Raw genomic sequence first — 19,020 nt, 5'->3', positions numbered from 1 at the left:
AAAAAAAAAAAAAAAAAATGCAATTTATAACACATGACTACATGTGTTATTGATATTGGTGTACGTGTATGCAGCTGTATTTGCCCTTTCAGTACTTGTATGATGTGAAGACATACATGTGTTAAAACCTGTTATTTATTTTGAAACTATATATGTATGTATACTTTAGTTTTATATTTCAGTTGCTGCCAAATAACATTTACAATCAGTGCAATCTATTAAAAACTCGCGAAGTCTGCCATTCAAAGTATTTTACATTACGGTACTTATTTTACTTAACTACAACAAAAACAAGCATACGGCTACCTCATCTTTCGTGATTGTATAAAATGTGAATCAGATATACGGAATGCTGTTTTAGCCTGTTTTACCTCAATAGTTTACACCACAGTTATTTAAAGGGGAAGTTTGATTGGTTTAAGAAAAATATGAATGAGGCTTGAAAATCTACTGAAAAACAAGGTTATGAATATTCAACATGTGGATTTTGATACATCATTTATGAGCTGCTCTCCCATATCCTATGCATGTAAATGCCATAATTTGGGTTTTTTTCTTGAAAGAATTGCTTTGTCTCACAGATGCATATATATCAGCGTAATTTAGATATCATCTCCCTTTTAGCTCCATGGTTTAACTCTCATAACTACATTTTTTTGGGGTGGATTTTCTTTCCGTTGTCATTCATATTCACCTTCTGTTTTTCTGCCTTTTGAAACACTAATTTCCATGATGAACTTCCTCTCTTAAATCAGTAGCAAAACATCTCTATCAAAGTGTATCATTTATGTTCCAAACAGAAAAAATCTTGTGAATGTTTGCCAATTAAACAACTTAAATATTGTATGACTTGCCAAAGTTCACTTCAATTTCATTCACTTTATATGCTATGACATATAATATTCACGGGTAATTCAGTCATATAATTTTATCGAAACCTAATTTGGGCTGAGAAAGCCGTTAATGCGGTCTAGTCTGCATTGGCGTTTTAGAATATTGGTGTTTACTTTGGTTACAGTGCAGATTTATAATGTACAATTAAGACCACTTGTTACCACAAGTAAAAGGGACAATTATCTGTTTAGTAGCTTAAAAATACTTGCCATCCACATATGCAATGTTAATCAGTAGGGGATTAGTAAAGAACAAGTGCATTCTTTTCATTTCGATCCTTGAATCTCCTGCATTAATTAATGCATGGTCACCATATTTTTTTATAGCATTTTCTTTTCACATTTTTTTTCCATGTATGGATATGCATTAGAGTTTAAAATGGGTACAAGTAGATGATTATGTATTCTTTTTATATACCTGTATTGATGATTTTGTATAGTTTTGTTTACTTGAGTTGCTTAGATTTATAGCTTTATATGGAAACGTATTAGAACAGATATACATATTACAAGAGAAAACAAATGTTTGCCAGTAAAATATATGACCTTGCCATTTCATGTATGTATTTATCCAACAACGTAGTTATTTGGTGCAGATGTATTCACCTTGATTTCCATCAAACACTTGTTTTATTTGTTGGATATTACATCAGCTTAGGATTTGCTAGTCTATTTACACGTTGGTTATAATTATAGGCCTACATCTACTAGTTTTGTTTAGTTGAGTTGTACAGATGGAAGATACATGTATAAGTTATAGAACAGATATTTTACAAACGAAACATTTTTGTGATATTAATGATAGTACAATACATGAGCTTGCCATCTATGTGTAATGTTGAAGTTAGGAGTGCAGATGTATTCACCTTGATTTTATGGAAAAACCTTGTTATATTTAGTGGATATGATTTTGGTTGTGGAATTGATGGTCTATTTGCATGTTTACCAGTACCAGTAGTTGAGTTTCACAGGTTTATAATGTACATGTAACATTATTAGAATAGATGTATATAATACAAGAGATAACATATTTTTGTGATGTACTGCCAGTGATATGTACATGTATGAATACAGATGTATTCTGTTTGATTTTCATTGAACCTTATTGTCATGTTCATTGGGGGATGTGATAATCTATTTGCTTGTTGATGTATTAGACATCTACTAGTTTTGTTTAGTTCAGTTGCACAGAATTTGGAGAAGACTGATCAGGTTTATTGCGGCAAATGCCTTAGATTAATAACTTCTCATCATTATGTCGGTATTTGTTGACAGTCTATTTTTCTATGTACATGTATTTGATCTACAGCAAAAATCATGTGCTCACACCACAAACATTTGCAGAACATTAAGCAGTGTAGGAAAAAAAAAGGAATAAAGGCAATAAGACCATGTTCATGTACATAGAAAAATAGTGTCAACGAAATATGTCTGAATAAATTCAAACCAACATAAAATGCTCTTATATGTTTTAACAGAGCTCACCTTGATGTAATTCTACAGTATTATTGTTCATAATGAATAAAACACAACAAGTTGATTACATTTGATATTTCAAACCTTTATTCTGTAGTAACACTGCCAAGTTGTTGGTTCTGACTGAATCAAATCTACTCCTGATATAATAGGCAGGGATGTATAACGAGATTTCAATATAACAAGCAAATTCTTCTGGAACCAATTTTAAACATGTGTCTAAAGTTTATAATGAGAATAAGAAGATAATCAGCTTGGTCTCAAGCACCTTGTTATGATACGAGTTGATTGTAGAATCTGTATTCTATTATTTTGTTATTCCAACAGAAATTTCCTGTGGGTCTAATAGATTATTTTTGATGGTCCAATAGAGGTTTTCTGTTGGTCCAATAGAAGTTTCCTGTGGGTCTAATAGAATATTTCTGATGGTCCAATATAGGTTTTCTGTTGGTCCTATATGATTATTCTGTCGGTCCAATAGAAGTTTCCTGTGGGTCTAATAGAATATTTCTGATGGTCCAATAGAGGTTTTCTGTTGGTCCTACAGAATTATTCTGTTGGTCCAATAGAAGTTTCCTGTGGGTCTAATAGAATATTTTTAATGGTCCAATAGAATTTTCTGTTGGTCCCACAGAATTATTCTGTTGGTCCAATAGAAGTTTCCTGTGGGTCTAATAGAATATTTCTGATGGTCCAATAGAGGTTTTCTGTTGGTCCAATAGAAATTTTTTGTCGGTCCAATAGAAGTTTCCTGTGGGTCTAATAGAATATTTCTGTTGGTCCTATGTAATTATTCTGTCGGTCCAATAGAAGTTTCCTGTGGGTCTCATAGAATATTTTTGATGGTCCAGTAGAGGTTTTCTGTTGGTCCTATAGAGTTATTCTGTTGGTCCAATAGAAGTTTCCTGTGGGTCTAATAGAATATTTTTAATGGTCCAATAGAATTTTCTGTTGGTCCCACAGAATTATTCTGTTGGTCCAATAGAAGTTTCCTGTGGGTCTAATAGAAGTTTCCTGTGGGTCCAATAGAATATTTCTGATGGTCCAATAGAGGTTTTCTGTTGGTCCTATGTAATTATTCTGTCGGTCCAATAGAAGTTTCCTGTGGGTCTCAGAATATTTTTGATGGTCCAGTAGAGGTTTTCTGTTGGTCCTATAGAGTTATTCTGTTGGTCCAATAGAAGTTTCCTGTGGGTCTAATAGAATATTTTTAATGGTCCAATAGAATTTTCTGTTGGTCCCACAGAATTATTCTGTTGGTCCAATTGAAGTTTCCTGTGGGTCTAATAGAATATTTTTGATGGTCCAATAGAGGTTTTCTGTTGGTCCAATAGAATTATTTTGTCGGTCCAATAGAAGTTTCCTGTGGGTCTAATAGAATATTTCTGATGGTCCAATAGAGGTTTTCTGTTGGTCCTATAGAATTATTGTGTTGGTCCAATAGAAGTTTCCTGTGGGTCTGATAGAATATTTTTAATGGTCCAATAGAATTTTCTGTTGGTCAAATAGAAGTTTCCTGTGGGTCTAATATAATTTTTTTGATGGTCCAATACAGGTTTCCTATTGGTCCAATAGCAGATTTCTGTGGGTCCCATAAAAGTTTCCTGTGGGTCTAATAGAATATTTTTGATGGTCCAATAGAAGTTTTCTGTTGGTCCAATAGAAGATTTCTATGGGTCAATTAGAAGTTTCCTGTGGGTCTAATCAATTTTTTTTGCAGGTCCAATAGAAATTTCCTATTGGTCCATTAGATTTATGCTATGGGTCCATTAGATGTTTTCTTTTCGTCCAACAGCATTTTTCTGAAGGTGGTTGTTGGTCCAATAGATATTTTCTAATGGTTCTGTGGGTCCCATATTTCATAAACCATTAGACTCCAATAGCTCTAATGGTTTCTGATGGTCCATTAGGCTATTGGACCCTAATGGAATTTCGTCCTGGGCCGCTCCAAGGCCCCCGTTTTTTGTCTCGCCCGCGGCACACCCCTACCACTTTTTTGGTCGAGTGCCCCCCCCCCCCGGGATATGTTATCCCCGGATGTTATCATATGATCTAACGTCTTAATCGAGATTGTCCTCGAAATTCCTTTAATATAATACTGGAATCTACAATTAAGTGAATAATTTAAAAATCTTTGATAAAGCGGGGGGGGGGGGGGGATAATTGGAGGTGCCTACATGAAAATGAATCTGTCGTATTACAATATAGCAATTTTTTAATCACTCACAAATTAATGGCATTTTGTCTCCTTAAAAAAATTACAAGCAAGCAAAGAAAAAGGTTTTTAATGAAGGCATTTCACAGGGAGTGTCTTTTCTTTTTGAAAATTGTATGGAGCAGGGGCCACGGAACAGTTTTCAAAGTGGGGGGCTGACCATGCAAAAAATCACAATCATATAGTCATTTTTACGTTTTTGAACATGGTTTGGGAAAAATGTGGGGGTGGGGGCTTTACCCCCCCCCCCCCCTCCGCTTCCGCGTCCCCTGTGGAGGGCCTTCCGCCCCCACCCTCTGGACCCACGTCTGCATTACTTATATTAAGTGATGATTGGATATTCATGCTACATGAAAATAATAATAATTTACTGATATTGTTCATCAAGCAAATGATATTTACATATACACGTATCTCCCCATTTTCTTCTTCTCTCTCTTATCACCCATCTATATTCTGTAAACACACCCCTTCCTGTGCTTGGCATATCCATTCAATTCATCTTTCATGTCTTTTCAAAAATTTATATCACTATTTTCTGTAATAATTAATCAATAATTACGCCTATCACTGTTATTGTATGATGAATGTTCTTGTATACATCAAACTAAATACAATTCAGCCTTCAGTGACTGCTAATTTCAGTATGAAAGAAAGACCTATGGGTTTTCTCACTTTTGGGAAAATAGAAGCACCTCAAAAATTTAATCTCATGCATTTTGTGGGATAAAACCATTAACAATATTTATTAGACATTGTGTTACATGTTGATAATCTAAAATCAAGAATGAGTAATAGTAGTTTAATGATTGCACAGAGACAAAAACAATTAGAAAGAATTAAGGGTATATGTCTGACCTGCATGCCCTCGGGAAATACATAGAAAAAATAATTTCACTTTATAATGCTATTCCCGTCATTTAATAATCACCTTAAAATTTGGTTTTGTGCAAACCCTACAATTGCACACACCTTTAACAATTTTACACATTAAATAACTAATTGAAGAGAAGACAGTCAACCTGCCCCAAACGTAAAGTCTTCTCTCCTTCTCCGAAACTCCACACAACTCAGCCAGCCTTCTCTCATCTCTCCAACAATTTAAGCCTCTCAAATTTTCTTTTTCAGGACTACACCCATGTACAGAAAAGAATACTCTACCTGCCAATCTTTCACTTTCTTTCCTCTGCACATCACACTTCAACCTCTAGGACTCACCACATGATGTACCATAAACCACTTCTGTGATTGTCCATATTGCCATGGGCGGAAATATCTCCCCAAATGTAGGGGGAACAGGGGCGGATCCAGGTCTGAATTTCCCCAAGTAATTTGAAAAGGAAAAAAAAAAGGTTATCACCCAAAATGTAAGGTGATTTCGTCCAATATGAATTTGACACGCAAAATAAAAAAAAAAAAAGGTTATCACCCAAAATGTAAATCGATATATTTCGAATTTCAAGGATAGGATCCTACATGTGTTATTTCGATTTAGAATGAGGTATTTTTTTTCCATCATAAAAGACCAAAAATAGTAGGGGAGACATTATATATTGTGTCCCTCCCCCATTCAAAATAGTAGGGGGACAATTCCCCCTGGGATTTCCACCCATGCACATTGCCAGAAAAACATTAAGACATCATCAGACCAAATTAAGTTAATAATGAAAAGTAATGATTAGGATATAATATGAGTAAAAGTATGGCAAGTAGTAACATGAATGATAGAATAGGAGAAACCCATGAATAGAGTTAGGCAGGTTCCATTTGGAATGATGTTGTTAGTTTAATAAATACTATTTGTTATATTTGTTTTATGTATATACATATTCGTTGTTGTATTATAATTTATGTATTGATGGTAATCCAAACATGCAATATTTTGTTGATTTGAAATTGACTACACAATCAAAATTTTACAATTTCCTGAACAATCATAAGAAAATTTAAGCAGGCAAAAACATATTTTGAGATAAACTCATGGGAAAGCTACTTTAGAGGATTACATACGTGTGATTGAATTAAATTTTTGATAACATTTTAATATCTAGGGAATAGACCAAGACTTTACTTTGAAGTTTTGTGAGATGATAGATGTTTTGACAGTCTGTGAGATGATAGATGTTTTGACAGTCTGATTAATATATCAGGGGGGATAATTTTTTGTAAATAATTTTCATCAATTTTTGCCCCCTTGCACACTTGTGAAATTGGGGACCAAATCGATTGTATATGTCCAAGGAAAACCTTGTATACAGATACTGACTGTATCCCTGTAAATAAGTTACATGGCCAAAGCCTAACAAAAATTGTTCCCCAAAAATTATGATGCATAAAATTTGCAAAATTTTCAAAGTGGGGGGGGGGGATCAATCAGGCAATTAATCAATATTCCATATCTCTTTAGCCAATGTCACTTCTGAAATATCATGACCAGACAAACAAGACAAACAATACACATCATTTTCTTCTTTTCAACTTAATATTCTTACATTTGAAGAATTTTAATATTGTCAAACACATGAATGACATTTAAAGCAACAAAAAGTCATTGTCCAAGTTTTTTTTTTTCAACCAAAGATATCTTAGAAACATTACATGCACATTGTAATATATATTTCTCCTTTCCTTTATACGCATGTAAGGAAACAAAGACCTAAAACAAACATGAACCTTTTCATCAGAATATCAATCAGCTCTACAAAAATAAAGAAGAAACATTCATAGATAATTGTGGAGGATGGAACCTCTAACTCTTTACCATTTTGTTATCTATACCACTTAAAAAAATATTAATTTTCACAATTATTTTGTCATGTGATTAGATCATGTGCAGGTTTCCATAGGGCATAATCCTAGTGATATTCACAAGGCCCCTGAAAACCAAAAGTAAGAGCCTCATCTTCCACGAGGGAATGGTGCATATGTCTTTTCAAATCCTCAAATTCATTGTAGACAAATGAATGGGGAATGCATGAAAGATGCATAGTGCCTTATAGCACCACTGTTCCAAAAAGACAGGGCTCTCATCTTCAGTAATAGATGCCTTATGATTTTATCCCAAGAATATGGACTTTCCCTCACAAAAAAATGTTATATATCACCTTTCTCTTCTTTTTGGGTGGATATAAGTCACATGCAGACTTTAGATGATGTGAGTTCCAACTGTAGAGCTTCTTGATTACCCATACAATACATGTCATCCCTTGGTCCGTTGAAAATAAATTTTGGAAAAGAGAAGTCACAACTTTTTTTTAACTTGCAGTGATAAAGTTGTTTCTTGAAATTGTGTGATCTGGAAATCATATATGAGACTGTTATTTTTTTTTCATATAAATAGGCAGTGGCTGAACATCTGTGCTCACATCAGACAAACACAATTTGTCATCAACTTAAATGATAAAGTAAATATATAATTGAAATTTACAATTTAAATATAATACAAAGATCTATCTTACAATCTGAGATAAATGATATAACACATAGTATGGCTTTCTTTAACATAAGTACTATACATTTATATACTTCAAATAAACAAAAAAGATTTATATATTTAACACTTGAGTACTCTTTATTCCGATTACTTAGAAATATATAACAGATTATATAGTAAGTACATTAATTAACATAAATTAAAAACTGGAAATTCCTTGAAAGGGAAATTCATACGATTTGTGCCTGACACTTAACCCATCATCGTCTGGAAACAAGTACAAAGCTTCTGGGAGCTAATGTACATAATTCAGAAGTCTATTTGTTATTGGATACTTTTAGAAAATGGATTGTATGAAAATAAAGGCCACATCCAAAGGTGTTCAAAACTTGTACAAAAATTCAAGATGTGAATTATCTCACGTTTTAAGTCTTTCAAGGCACTTTGTTGAAGTAGGTTTTCTCATTACGATACATTGAAACTTCTCACACTGAAAGCAACATTAAAAATCCTTGATTATATCAAGAACATATTGACTGTGTTGTCATAAAGAGGAATTCAAATAAGCGGTCCCTGCTGTGGCTCTGTATAACCAGTCCTCCCAACCTTTCTGAATGAGAAATAAAGATGATTTTGCTCCAGAAATAGGAAAGGTATTGCAATTTCCCACAGGAGTGCACATGAACACTATAAAAAATAGGAAATCTTATCTAAAACAGAGCTGTGGATGGTAAAAAATAATATTCTTTCTTTCAAATTCAGAATGGTTGAAAGGTCTGGCATAACAATGATTTTAACTGACAATATTGAAAAATTGAAAGTACATCAATGCTTTTTACATGGACAGAAAATCAACAATATTTTTTTTCATGAGGGTAAATATGTTGGCAAGACTTCCTATGGAGAAAGATAGGAACAATCTTTGCAAACAACTATGAATTTCAAGATAATATTGATATAATACAAGACTAAATATGAATGGGAGTTAAGTACAAAATAGAAAGAGAATGAATAATTCACTTGGAAAAATGATTTTTTTTTTTTTGGTAACGTTATAAACTATAACTAGGATGTATCTACAAAACAAGGAACATCGTGAATAATATTGAGACTTAAAAAGGCATCGGTACAAGATATAAAATGGAATGTATGGACTGAATATTGCTCCTGTACTTGAAATGATACCAAAATGAAAATATCCGTCATCCAACACAGTGATAATAAACAATCTAGTTAATATTTAGTTTATAAATCCATACGGTGAGCTACCAACTGTCCCTACTCCTCATGTACCTTTATGTGAAACTGCAACAGAGACTTTGCTTGCCCTATTCAGGCTACTATAACATATGTTTGTAGTTAATTGTAAAATGGCAATAAAATGGCCAATCACAACTACTGTTGCAATAAGACATTGTTCAAAACTCTCACTAACAACCAATCAGAATGTTGTTTCAAACTTATAATTGCTTGCATGCAAGTCTTTATGTTAAGGCATCATCGAGACTTACCATTTCTTTAGAACAACAAAGTCAGCAAGAAAAAATATGTAGAACAAATGAGAGGGAAAAAAATGTATGACATATATGTAATCTAAAAAAAAAATTGAATGCGGTCATACATTTCACATCATAGTTAATTGTGGCAGTTCTATTCACGTTATATTCCAATGACTATCCAACAATAGGAATCCATACTTTCACTCCCATTGAATTTCACAATGGTTAAGGTACCCCTACAAAAGTCTGAATCTCTTTTTGTAGCAGCTTATGGCATGATTCATACCCGGCTTCTTTCCAATCTAATCCTCCAATTTCTACATAGACAAAACAATGGATTGGGAATGCTTATATGCATAAAAATTCAATGGACACACCTTGTGCAATCCTAAAATTAAACAATCTTAAAACAAAAAGGGCAAAATACACTGCAATGATATACATCACTTGCTCTAAGAAACTCCAACGAAAGGAATTACAAATTTTGAATGTAAAACATTTGCTATACAGAAATATGATGCTGGAGGAACATGTTCATTGTCTTGATTGTTCAGGGCCCTCTTTCACCAAGCTTACCATTCATAGCAAGCTATAAGGTACTGTTTCAGGCTACTTAAATCATCTACAGTAATTTGACGGATCAACTTTTGATAAAAAACAAAGTTTCCATTGGTTTCTAGCATTTTCTACTATTAACAAGATTTATGAAACCTGGCCCTGGGGTAACCCTGGCATTGGTCAGGTCGGAGTTATATTAAATCATACAGCATAGAAATATGTTGTAATTTGACAATGCAACGAGTCTGCTGTAGTAAAAGTGGACATTTGTCACACTTCAAATACACAGAAACAGTGTTGACACATTAATTTCTTGTTTTTGAAATTTAGTAATTTGACAACCAATAAGATGATAAACTGATTCTCAATGAATTTGCTGGCCTGGACCAATATCAAGTGTGTGTATCAAAACCACAATGTTCTCATTGTCACACAAAAAAAAAACAAGTAGAAGCCAAGTGGGCCTCATATCACATTGAGTGCTGGTCAGAATATTTGTGTGCTGACGTGCATTGACCACTGTGTGTGAATAGATTCATGTCGTTGGTTAACACATGTCAAAACTAAAACTAAAAGTGCAAACTCAGAGGAAACAAAAAAGACAATTATATCATTCATGCGGCAGATATAAATTCCAATCCAATCTTTACTATTGGATATAGCATCTTATTATTCTTATTATCTTATCATTCAGTGGTGGTGGTGATTTCTTGTTTTACCTGATTGCTCAGAAAGCATTATTGCTTGTAAGCAAGAAACCAGAGGACCAAAGGCTTAAGGTCCTTTCTGAGAGACCTGGTTATGAGGATAAATGCCTTACCAAAGGGCACTAGAGTACCAAGTGGGAATTGAACCCGGGTCACCGGAATCCAAATCCACCACTCTCCATACTGGGCTATCACGCCTCCATAAGAGTGACCTTTCCAACTCTGTCAGCAGTTTACATGAAAAGAAAACAATAATCAAGGAGTGATAAATTCAGTGAATTCCACCAAGCTATATATTTTTTAATGAATTTCCTTACAAAAATAGGTCCTTCCAGAATAGTCACAGTTGTGTCAAAACAATGAAACATTAAAACTTTATCGTGCCAAGTCATACTACACCTGTCATAAATCCCTATTCGCCTATCAATCATTCTAACTACATGTATCATATATATATATCATTTTCTCTCTGTACAGCATTGGATGATATCCTCAATATTTATATTACAAAATAGAAACAAGTATTGTTGGTATTGTATACTGTTTTCTACACTAATACATTGTGTATACCTGAGCAGATTTCTTTTTCAATATCATTGTTTAGAAAATAATATGAAACTCGATGTAAATGAGTGAATAAATGTATACCTTTTGAAAAATAAAAATATATTATGAACCTGTAACTAATCATTTCACATACTTTAGTTTAATGGTATTCACATAATAAAATAAACCTTTTTGGCAACAAACTTGGAGGATGTGGTATGCGCATATTACTAGTTTACAAGAAACAATGAATGGCAACTACATCATCTCTCTTACTTTGATTGAAAAGCCTTTATTGATGAAAACCTTAATTAGTTTCTAAGCCATCACGAACACAATCAGATTTGAGAAAGCAAACATATTTATGTATATTATATATCTTGCTTTGACTCCCCTGAAATTGGCTCAGTTATATCTTCACATATAAAAAAAAATACACATGGACTTTCAATGAACATTAACAAGAAATCAGCCACAATTGTCCCATTAAATAATTAATCTCTCTAATATCTAACTAATCATTAAAAACAACGACTAAACTAAAATATAAATTCTTACACCATCATGAAAAAGAGGGATGCAAAAATAAACCATCTGAGATTACATATTACTCATATAAGAGTAACAGAAATTCTGAGAAAAACAAAGAGTTTTAACAATTTCAAAGCATTTCATAACATGAACAAGAGATGAAAATGCATAGAAAAAAAAGAGGAAAAAATATTGTACTATGATAGTGATTGCAGCATGCTACATTTACTTCAATTTTCATAATAATGCACTCATAGATACATGCAGGGTGTTGATTTTTAATAGAAAATACATTGATAGCAGATTTCTAAAAAATGTCTATAAACGAGAAAAGGCATGTGTGTAAGTTGATGGTTGGAAGGGTTTCTACAGATGCGCAGCGAGGGAACCACGTCCCAAATATCTTGATTATATTGAGGTCAACACACTTGGACTGTACAAGTAAGGAATCGTTTAAAAACTTGAAAGACTTGTAAGTTGAAGTGTCTGGAGCCCTGTATCATGAAGCTTAGTGATTGATTGTGGAGCTGATTTTTGCGATTGATCATACACAATAATCAATGCAATCAATCATAGAAATCAGCCCTATGGCCAATCACTAAACTTTATGTTACGAGGGCCCTAGTAAACATTGGCTGGAATACATTCAAAGTAAAAAAATGAAGTAAAATTAAGTTTGTATTTACTGGAACGGATTAAGCAATGACACCAGTGAAAAAGGTGCCTTCCAACAAAGCAGTGATACGGTACTATTTTTTTCATTCTTTTCTTTGATCCCAAAAAGCAGTGTATTTTCACGAGATTAAAAGCTATCACCAATAATCTTTTAATTAACTTTTGGCACTGAGAGGTGTGTCAAGAGGACAATCTCTGAATATCAATGCAACTAGCATGTTTCAAATCCTTTGTTTTCATAATCGAATCAGCATTTAAAGTACATAGCTGGATTGCTAATAAACATGCAATACAATTAATTTATCATCTACTTTGGAGTAATCCTAAAGTGATTAGGAATTTACTCCCCTAGACTTGATCAACTGCTTATGTTACCTCCAATCTATCCACTTTCAACGCTACTCAATTTTCTCGCTCTGTTTGCTCAAAATCAGCGACGCCATTCAGAGCACTCGTTTCTTTGACTACATCCTCAATTTTCTGTGATCGGCGAGACTTGATCTCTCTTTGTGGAAGAGGATCATCTACGTCTCCATTGACGTCACCTTCGGGGATGATGTCCCCGTTTACATGAGGTAGATCCCCATTGATCTTGATGTTGCCATTCATGTTGACATCACCATTCTTCAATGGTCCATTTGTCATCTTTGGTTCTTCCTTCATCTCTCCATTGACTTTCACACTGTCTTTCTCATTAGAATGGTGAGGCTCCTCTACTTCTCTCTCCACATTAACATCATCGATAGGACCCTGCTTATTCTCTTCATTTTCTTGTCCAAGTTCCCTCGATGCATCGGCATCTTCGGGAGCTTTGGCAGGTTGGGGATCATCTGTATGAGTTGACACAGGCACATTATCACTAGCATCTGTCCTTTCATCTATTAAATGCTTCTCTTCTGGCTTACTCTCCAGGCCAGAGCTAGAGGTGGCATTGGGGGCGGGTGGATCTGAGACTTCCTCTGCTTCCTGATGGTTACGCTCCTTTTGCTTTCGGTTCTGTCGCCTCTTGGCATTTCGATTCTCCCTCCTCTGTCCATCGTGCTCCTCATACTCGTTCCTCTGCTGCTGATGCTGACCCTGCCTCTGACCTTGACCTTGTGGCCTTTGACCCTGTGGTCTGGGACCTTGAGGCCTCTGATCTTGAGGGTGCTGGCCCTGCTGACCTTGTCTTGAACCATGTTGACTTTGAGGTCTATCTTGCCGGTTCTGGTTTCGACCTTGCTTGTTGGGGTTTGGTCCCCCTTGACCCTGGTTTGGCTGTGACTGTTGATCTTGTGCTTTCCCTTGACCTCTGTTGGTTTGTTGGGACCTTTCTCCTTTATTCTGATTGTCTGCGTTTGGTCCTGTTTGGTTCCTGGCTCCTTTACGACCCTGAACGAACAAAACAAATACATGTATGAATATCTAAGCAAATGAAAAGAGTCACTCACCTCTTTCCTTGCATTCCTAGTACTTACAAGGAAAACATGCTATGAAATAAAATCAACTGTTTGGCATTGACCAAAAATATTTTGATATTCATTTGTAATCTTGCCAAAAAACACTTTCTGTGGCTAGAAACAGAGCAGCCATCAACTGCGAATTTGCAATTAACTGCAAGATTAAGACCCAATTAGAGTTTCTTGCAATGCCCTCATTAGAGTATGGATTGGTATCTAACCTGTGTCATGGACCTCTGTAGCTTGGCTGCCATCTCGGCCACCTCTGCCTTCATGTCCATATCGTTGGCTGGCTTCGGTGACAGAGGTTTGCCCATGGTGGTGGAGTCCTGACTCTCTGTCAGGCTGATACTACGAGCAGAGAGTGGACCATGGTCCTCACTGACCGAAGTGGTCCTAGACATGGTGTTGATACTGGACAGAGATGAGATGGATGGACGACGGGTGGTGTAATGATGCTGGACGGGGATGACCTCACCGAAGCTCTTGATCAGCTGTTCATAAATGAGACATGAAGGTCATTATCAGCCTTGGCAGAACTTAACATAACAAATCTCCTAAATGCACTTACATGCTGGAAATGCAAATTTCAAAAAAGAGCATGGCCTTTCCTAGTGAGTATGAGCATTTCAATTCAAACAGACATTGTACCTTACAATCACATATCATTTTTTGAAATGCTTTCAAAGGCCATTGAAATGTGCAGTTCATATACACATTGTTATCTCAGAGAAACACATCTCCGGTACAAAACAATTTTACAATTAGTAGCTAAGAAGTTACAGAAAACAACTAAAAACACAATCAAATTGTCCAAAAAAAAAAGACCAAATGGCCATATACAGGTAAACTAACATACAAGTCAAAATTCCATAGGTCAATTCCTCACCCAGTCAAAGCAATTTTTTTAGACCAGGAGCCCGTAACACAAAGCTTAGCAATGATCTTAAAACAAATTTTCACGATTGATTGCATTGACTACAATGTACAATCACTCGTAAAAATCAAGCGTATGATCAATAGTTATCTTTTGTGTTACGGAGCCCAGATAATGCAAAACATACGTTACAATATCTTTTCTAAGTAGAATTTCCCCTAAATCTATCGATTTCTGTTGTCAGAAAATATTATAACTTTCACCTGTATACCTAACTTCCTAATTTCATAGTTTTATTTCAATATTTTAGGTAAAAAGGTACTATATTATCAAGATTATCAAACAGCATGCGAGTCTATTATATGCCCCTTGTGCAATTGACCTTCTTGGATTACAGTCCCCCTGTCCTATAACAGTCAAACATCATTCAACATATAAAATCTAATATGATATTCTTACACGAAAAACAGTGTATTTTCTTTTCCAAGGCCACTTTTGAGCATACCAGCCAAAAATTTGCTACATTTAAGTGTACAATGGACCTTTAGGAAATTTCAGGGAATCTTTTTTTAGTTTTTGAGGGATCTTTAGGGCATTTGGGGGGGGGGGGGGTAAATTTGTACCGAGCCCCAGTGAAATGTTTTTCCCTGGATTCTTACCTCAACAATTTGGTCTGGATTCCATGTGTACCTCAGAGCCTTGCCTATCTCTTCATCAACCTTTCGATCAGATACAAATTGCTAAATCAAACAAAAAACAAAAACAGGAAAAGATGTCATTATTACAATGTTTCTACAAGTCCACATCCTGTCAGTTCCATTAATCGAGCTTCCAAAATCACCTGATCCCCTATGCCCCTTTGGCAATCCAACAATTTTTTCTACATAGAGTACATTTACTTTATACATACAGTGCTTATAGGTGAACCTGGGCCAAGGTCACCCTACACTACGTAATGTTACCCTCCAGTCTGAGTTCCCATTTTACATATTGGAAAACTGGTTGAAGCTTGACCAAATATACAGAATCTAACAACAGTAAAACAAGCCTTCATTCAAATATCGCCTAGATGAATGTCCTGGAGTGTACCTGCAACGACGTGTATGCACATGAACCAATTACGAAGAATGCGCCGCGACACAACATATTCACACATAACCAAAATGATAGATCATGAGTGAACCACGGCCATTGGAGTCAAACTTACTCTTTTTACCTTGTTTAAAAAAAAGACTATAAAGATAAACAATCTTATAAATGTCAAATAAATATCATTTGGTCGGAAGATATCACTGATAAGACACTACTGGGTTTGCATAATATCAGATTTTAGGCATGCAGGTTTAGTGTGTCTTCAACATTGAGAGGAAAGATCAATACAAAGCTCCCCATTGATAGGTTTCCCCCAAAACTTCCCCTATAGAATTGACTCGTAAAAACACAGACAGGAAGACCTCTTATGTCTTCTTCAATTTCTCTCAAACTACTCAGAAATTATACAAAAAGGATTCCTGTCATGAACTAGTATTGAAGACAAGTGAAAAACAACAATTCTAAAATCATTAGACTTTATTGACCATGTCAAACATTTTTTTGCAAGCAATGAAAAATTCTATAACAAAGTTAGAGCATAAATATTCATGTACTTAGTATGTACATCAACTCTATTTTTATTTTAAATAAAATTCATGAATGAGTTCATATTCAAACACAATATATTTATACCCCATGAAACTATGTATTTCACACTTGATCGTATTAAAATCTGCATCAATGCATTTCATAAGTTCACCCTTCATTTTAAAATAACCCTTTTAATAAGAAATATAGTAAAATGTCTGAATGTCAAGAAACTCTCTGAGTCATCTACAAATCAGTTGTCCAAAATACAAAACTTAAACAAATTTGTTTCAAGTAAAGATAACATCCACACTGATTAAATTGATTTTCAAGAACCAGGTCAAGGTTTTACCTATGAAGTTTGTGATAGAACTATTAGTCCCTGAGTTTTTGCTTGTGACTTTGTCATGTGATTATGAATAATACATGACCAATATTTCATCCTCACAATACCTACATTTCAAAGTGATTTTCATATTTTGGACTGTAAGGACAAACAATACAACCTCTACCAATTAATCATGCCAATTGGTTGAAGCCTGCCAACATATAATGTGAATCATATCATATTGTTTTTCTGACATTCAAAAGGATCAAGGCTAGGTACATTACTGTAGTGAGTTTTAACCATTTTTGTGAAAAGTTACATATTTACAATGTTTTTTTCCACAAAATGGTGAGAATTTCATTTACAACAATGGTAACTGCCATAATGGCAACTAACATGGTAGCAGTCCTCAGCAGCCAATCACAATCAAGGTTTCCATGGTAGTTCCAACAAGTCTATATGACACTGGCCCCAGATAAACTAGAAATAATTGTAAATATGCACTGTCTTTTCATCAATTTTTTTCGCAAAAAAAATGTTTCTTAGCTTTCTACTGTCCAACCATATGTGACCAATCACCACCAAAACCAAAAATAAGCTGCCCAAAGTGAAGTTTGAGATTTTTATTGGGTTTGTAAAAGCATATCCCACACAATTGCTTGGTTGAATGCAGAAGAAACTTGAGCGAGAGCTTCAAAAATAAGGAGAAAGCAAGATTTGAAGTTCAGGTTCACTCAAGCACAAGATGTGCAAATTGTGCAATCACAGTAATACTTCCTAGCAGTCCTCAAAACTGGTGTCAAAGACCTCTTGAATCTTCTTTTCTAATCAACTTTACAACCTGAAATTTTGAAAGTATTATGAAGTAGAGTTATTCTTTCAGATAAGCTTTTTTTTTCTTCAATTTTTTGTTTTTGAAGACCAAATTTCTAATTTGGCTAATTTCAAAGAACCTTCCCTGGTGACTTATTATTGGTTTAGGGATGGCTGATCACATATAGAGTACCGAAGTGCAAAGTCATCAATTTTCTAAAGTTGCATATTGGCACTTTTGATACTGTATTTTTGTAGACCATGATGAAAAACCCCAACTTCCAAAATTTGGTGGTGGGCCAGAGATATGACCTCATGAATACATAATTAGCCCCACTGAAGTCAATGTATTCAGGAGGTTATATATCAGGCCCCCATGGACCGATTCGCAGCAAATTTTGGTAGTGGAGGTATTTCATCATGCTCTACCAAAAAATGGAATCACAAGTGCTGAAATGGGAAAAAAAGATTTTTGTGATGGCATCACTTCGGTACTCTATTTGACCAAGCTTTCGTGGAGTACATACCTTGATCTCTGCTCTTAGTTCATGGACTTGGTCCTCTGTCATGGTAGCTGCTCTGTGGGTCTTCCTTTCTAGCTCTTTGGCCTGTTCCTCGCGAGCCTCCAACATCTCACTCGCTTCTTGCTGCATTAATAAAAAATATTAGAAACGGGTGGATTGTAACAAAATCAGATCTAAATTTCTTTGAAAATCAGGAAGTAAATTCTTCTAGAATGCCAAATCATGTTTTTAGAAAATACAAATTATTGCCATAATATACAATTTCCATCTTCATTGAAACAGTGATTTTTTTTTTAGGAAGTAATATATCATCTCTTTGAAAGATATAATTTTAAAAACAAGGCTTGTTCCAAACATTTACTTATCATATTAAAAAAATGAATTAAAATCATATTCACATAGTCTGAAATAGAATCTTCATTGAAATACAAATTTACATCCATACAAAAAGTTGATGAATGGTAGAATAATTTGATACATTAGATCAATTAATTGAGTTTCAAGATTTTCTTTTAAAAACACCTCAAAAGAATATCTGATAACTGATCCCAGAAGCTTGTATCAAAGAAATAATTCTAAATTAGGAAATAAAGGATAAAAATACATTACCTTGACTTCTAAGAATTCATTGGTTAGCGCTAGTTTCCTCTCGTTCAAAAACCTCTGGATCTCGTCAAATGACTTTGGTATACTCTTCTCTGATTGGTCCAGTTTGTCTTGCAGCATGGTTTTGTGTCTCGTTAGTGCTATTGACGTTCTGTGAAGGTCCTTAGTTGCACGTTCTAGTACTGCTACTGTATATTCAAAAAGACAAAGAGAAAATGAAAGCCATTGATCATAGGAACAACAGGAGCATGACAAGCCAGAATTCTTTAATTGGAGTACA

At 34.6% G+C, this 19,020-nt stretch overlaps 1 protein-coding gene across 1 annotated transcript in view; it reads right to left on the bottom strand.

The window, feature by feature from the left end:
* Positions 1 to 7,901: 7,901 nt before the first annotated feature.
* Positions 7,902 to 19,020, bottom strand: part of LOC129260002 (SPATS2-like protein) — a 36,334-nt gene continuing 25,215 nt past the window's right edge. The window contains exons 7-11 of the mRNA XM_054898104.2: positions 18,744 to 18,928; positions 18,138 to 18,257; positions 15,509 to 15,589; positions 14,194 to 14,466; positions 7,902 to 13,904 (exon numbers count right to left, since the gene is read on the bottom strand). Coding sequence (XP_054754079.2) covers positions 12,936 to 13,904; positions 14,194 to 14,466; positions 15,509 to 15,589; positions 18,138 to 18,257; positions 18,744 to 18,928 — 1,628 coding nt within the window. The 3' untranslated portion in view covers positions 7,902 to 12,935. The remainder of the gene's footprint in view (positions 13,905 to 14,193; positions 14,467 to 15,508; positions 15,590 to 18,137; positions 18,258 to 18,743; positions 18,929 to 19,020) is intronic.

This window comes from Lytechinus pictus, chromosome 1, assembly GCF_037042905.1.
Source record: "Lytechinus pictus isolate F3 Inbred chromosome 1, Lp3.0, whole genome shotgun sequence".
NCBI classification, from domain to species: Eukaryota; Metazoa; Echinodermata; class Echinoidea; order Temnopleuroida; family Toxopneustidae; genus Lytechinus; species Lytechinus pictus.
This window is presented reverse-complemented; position numbering and strand designations above follow the sequence as displayed.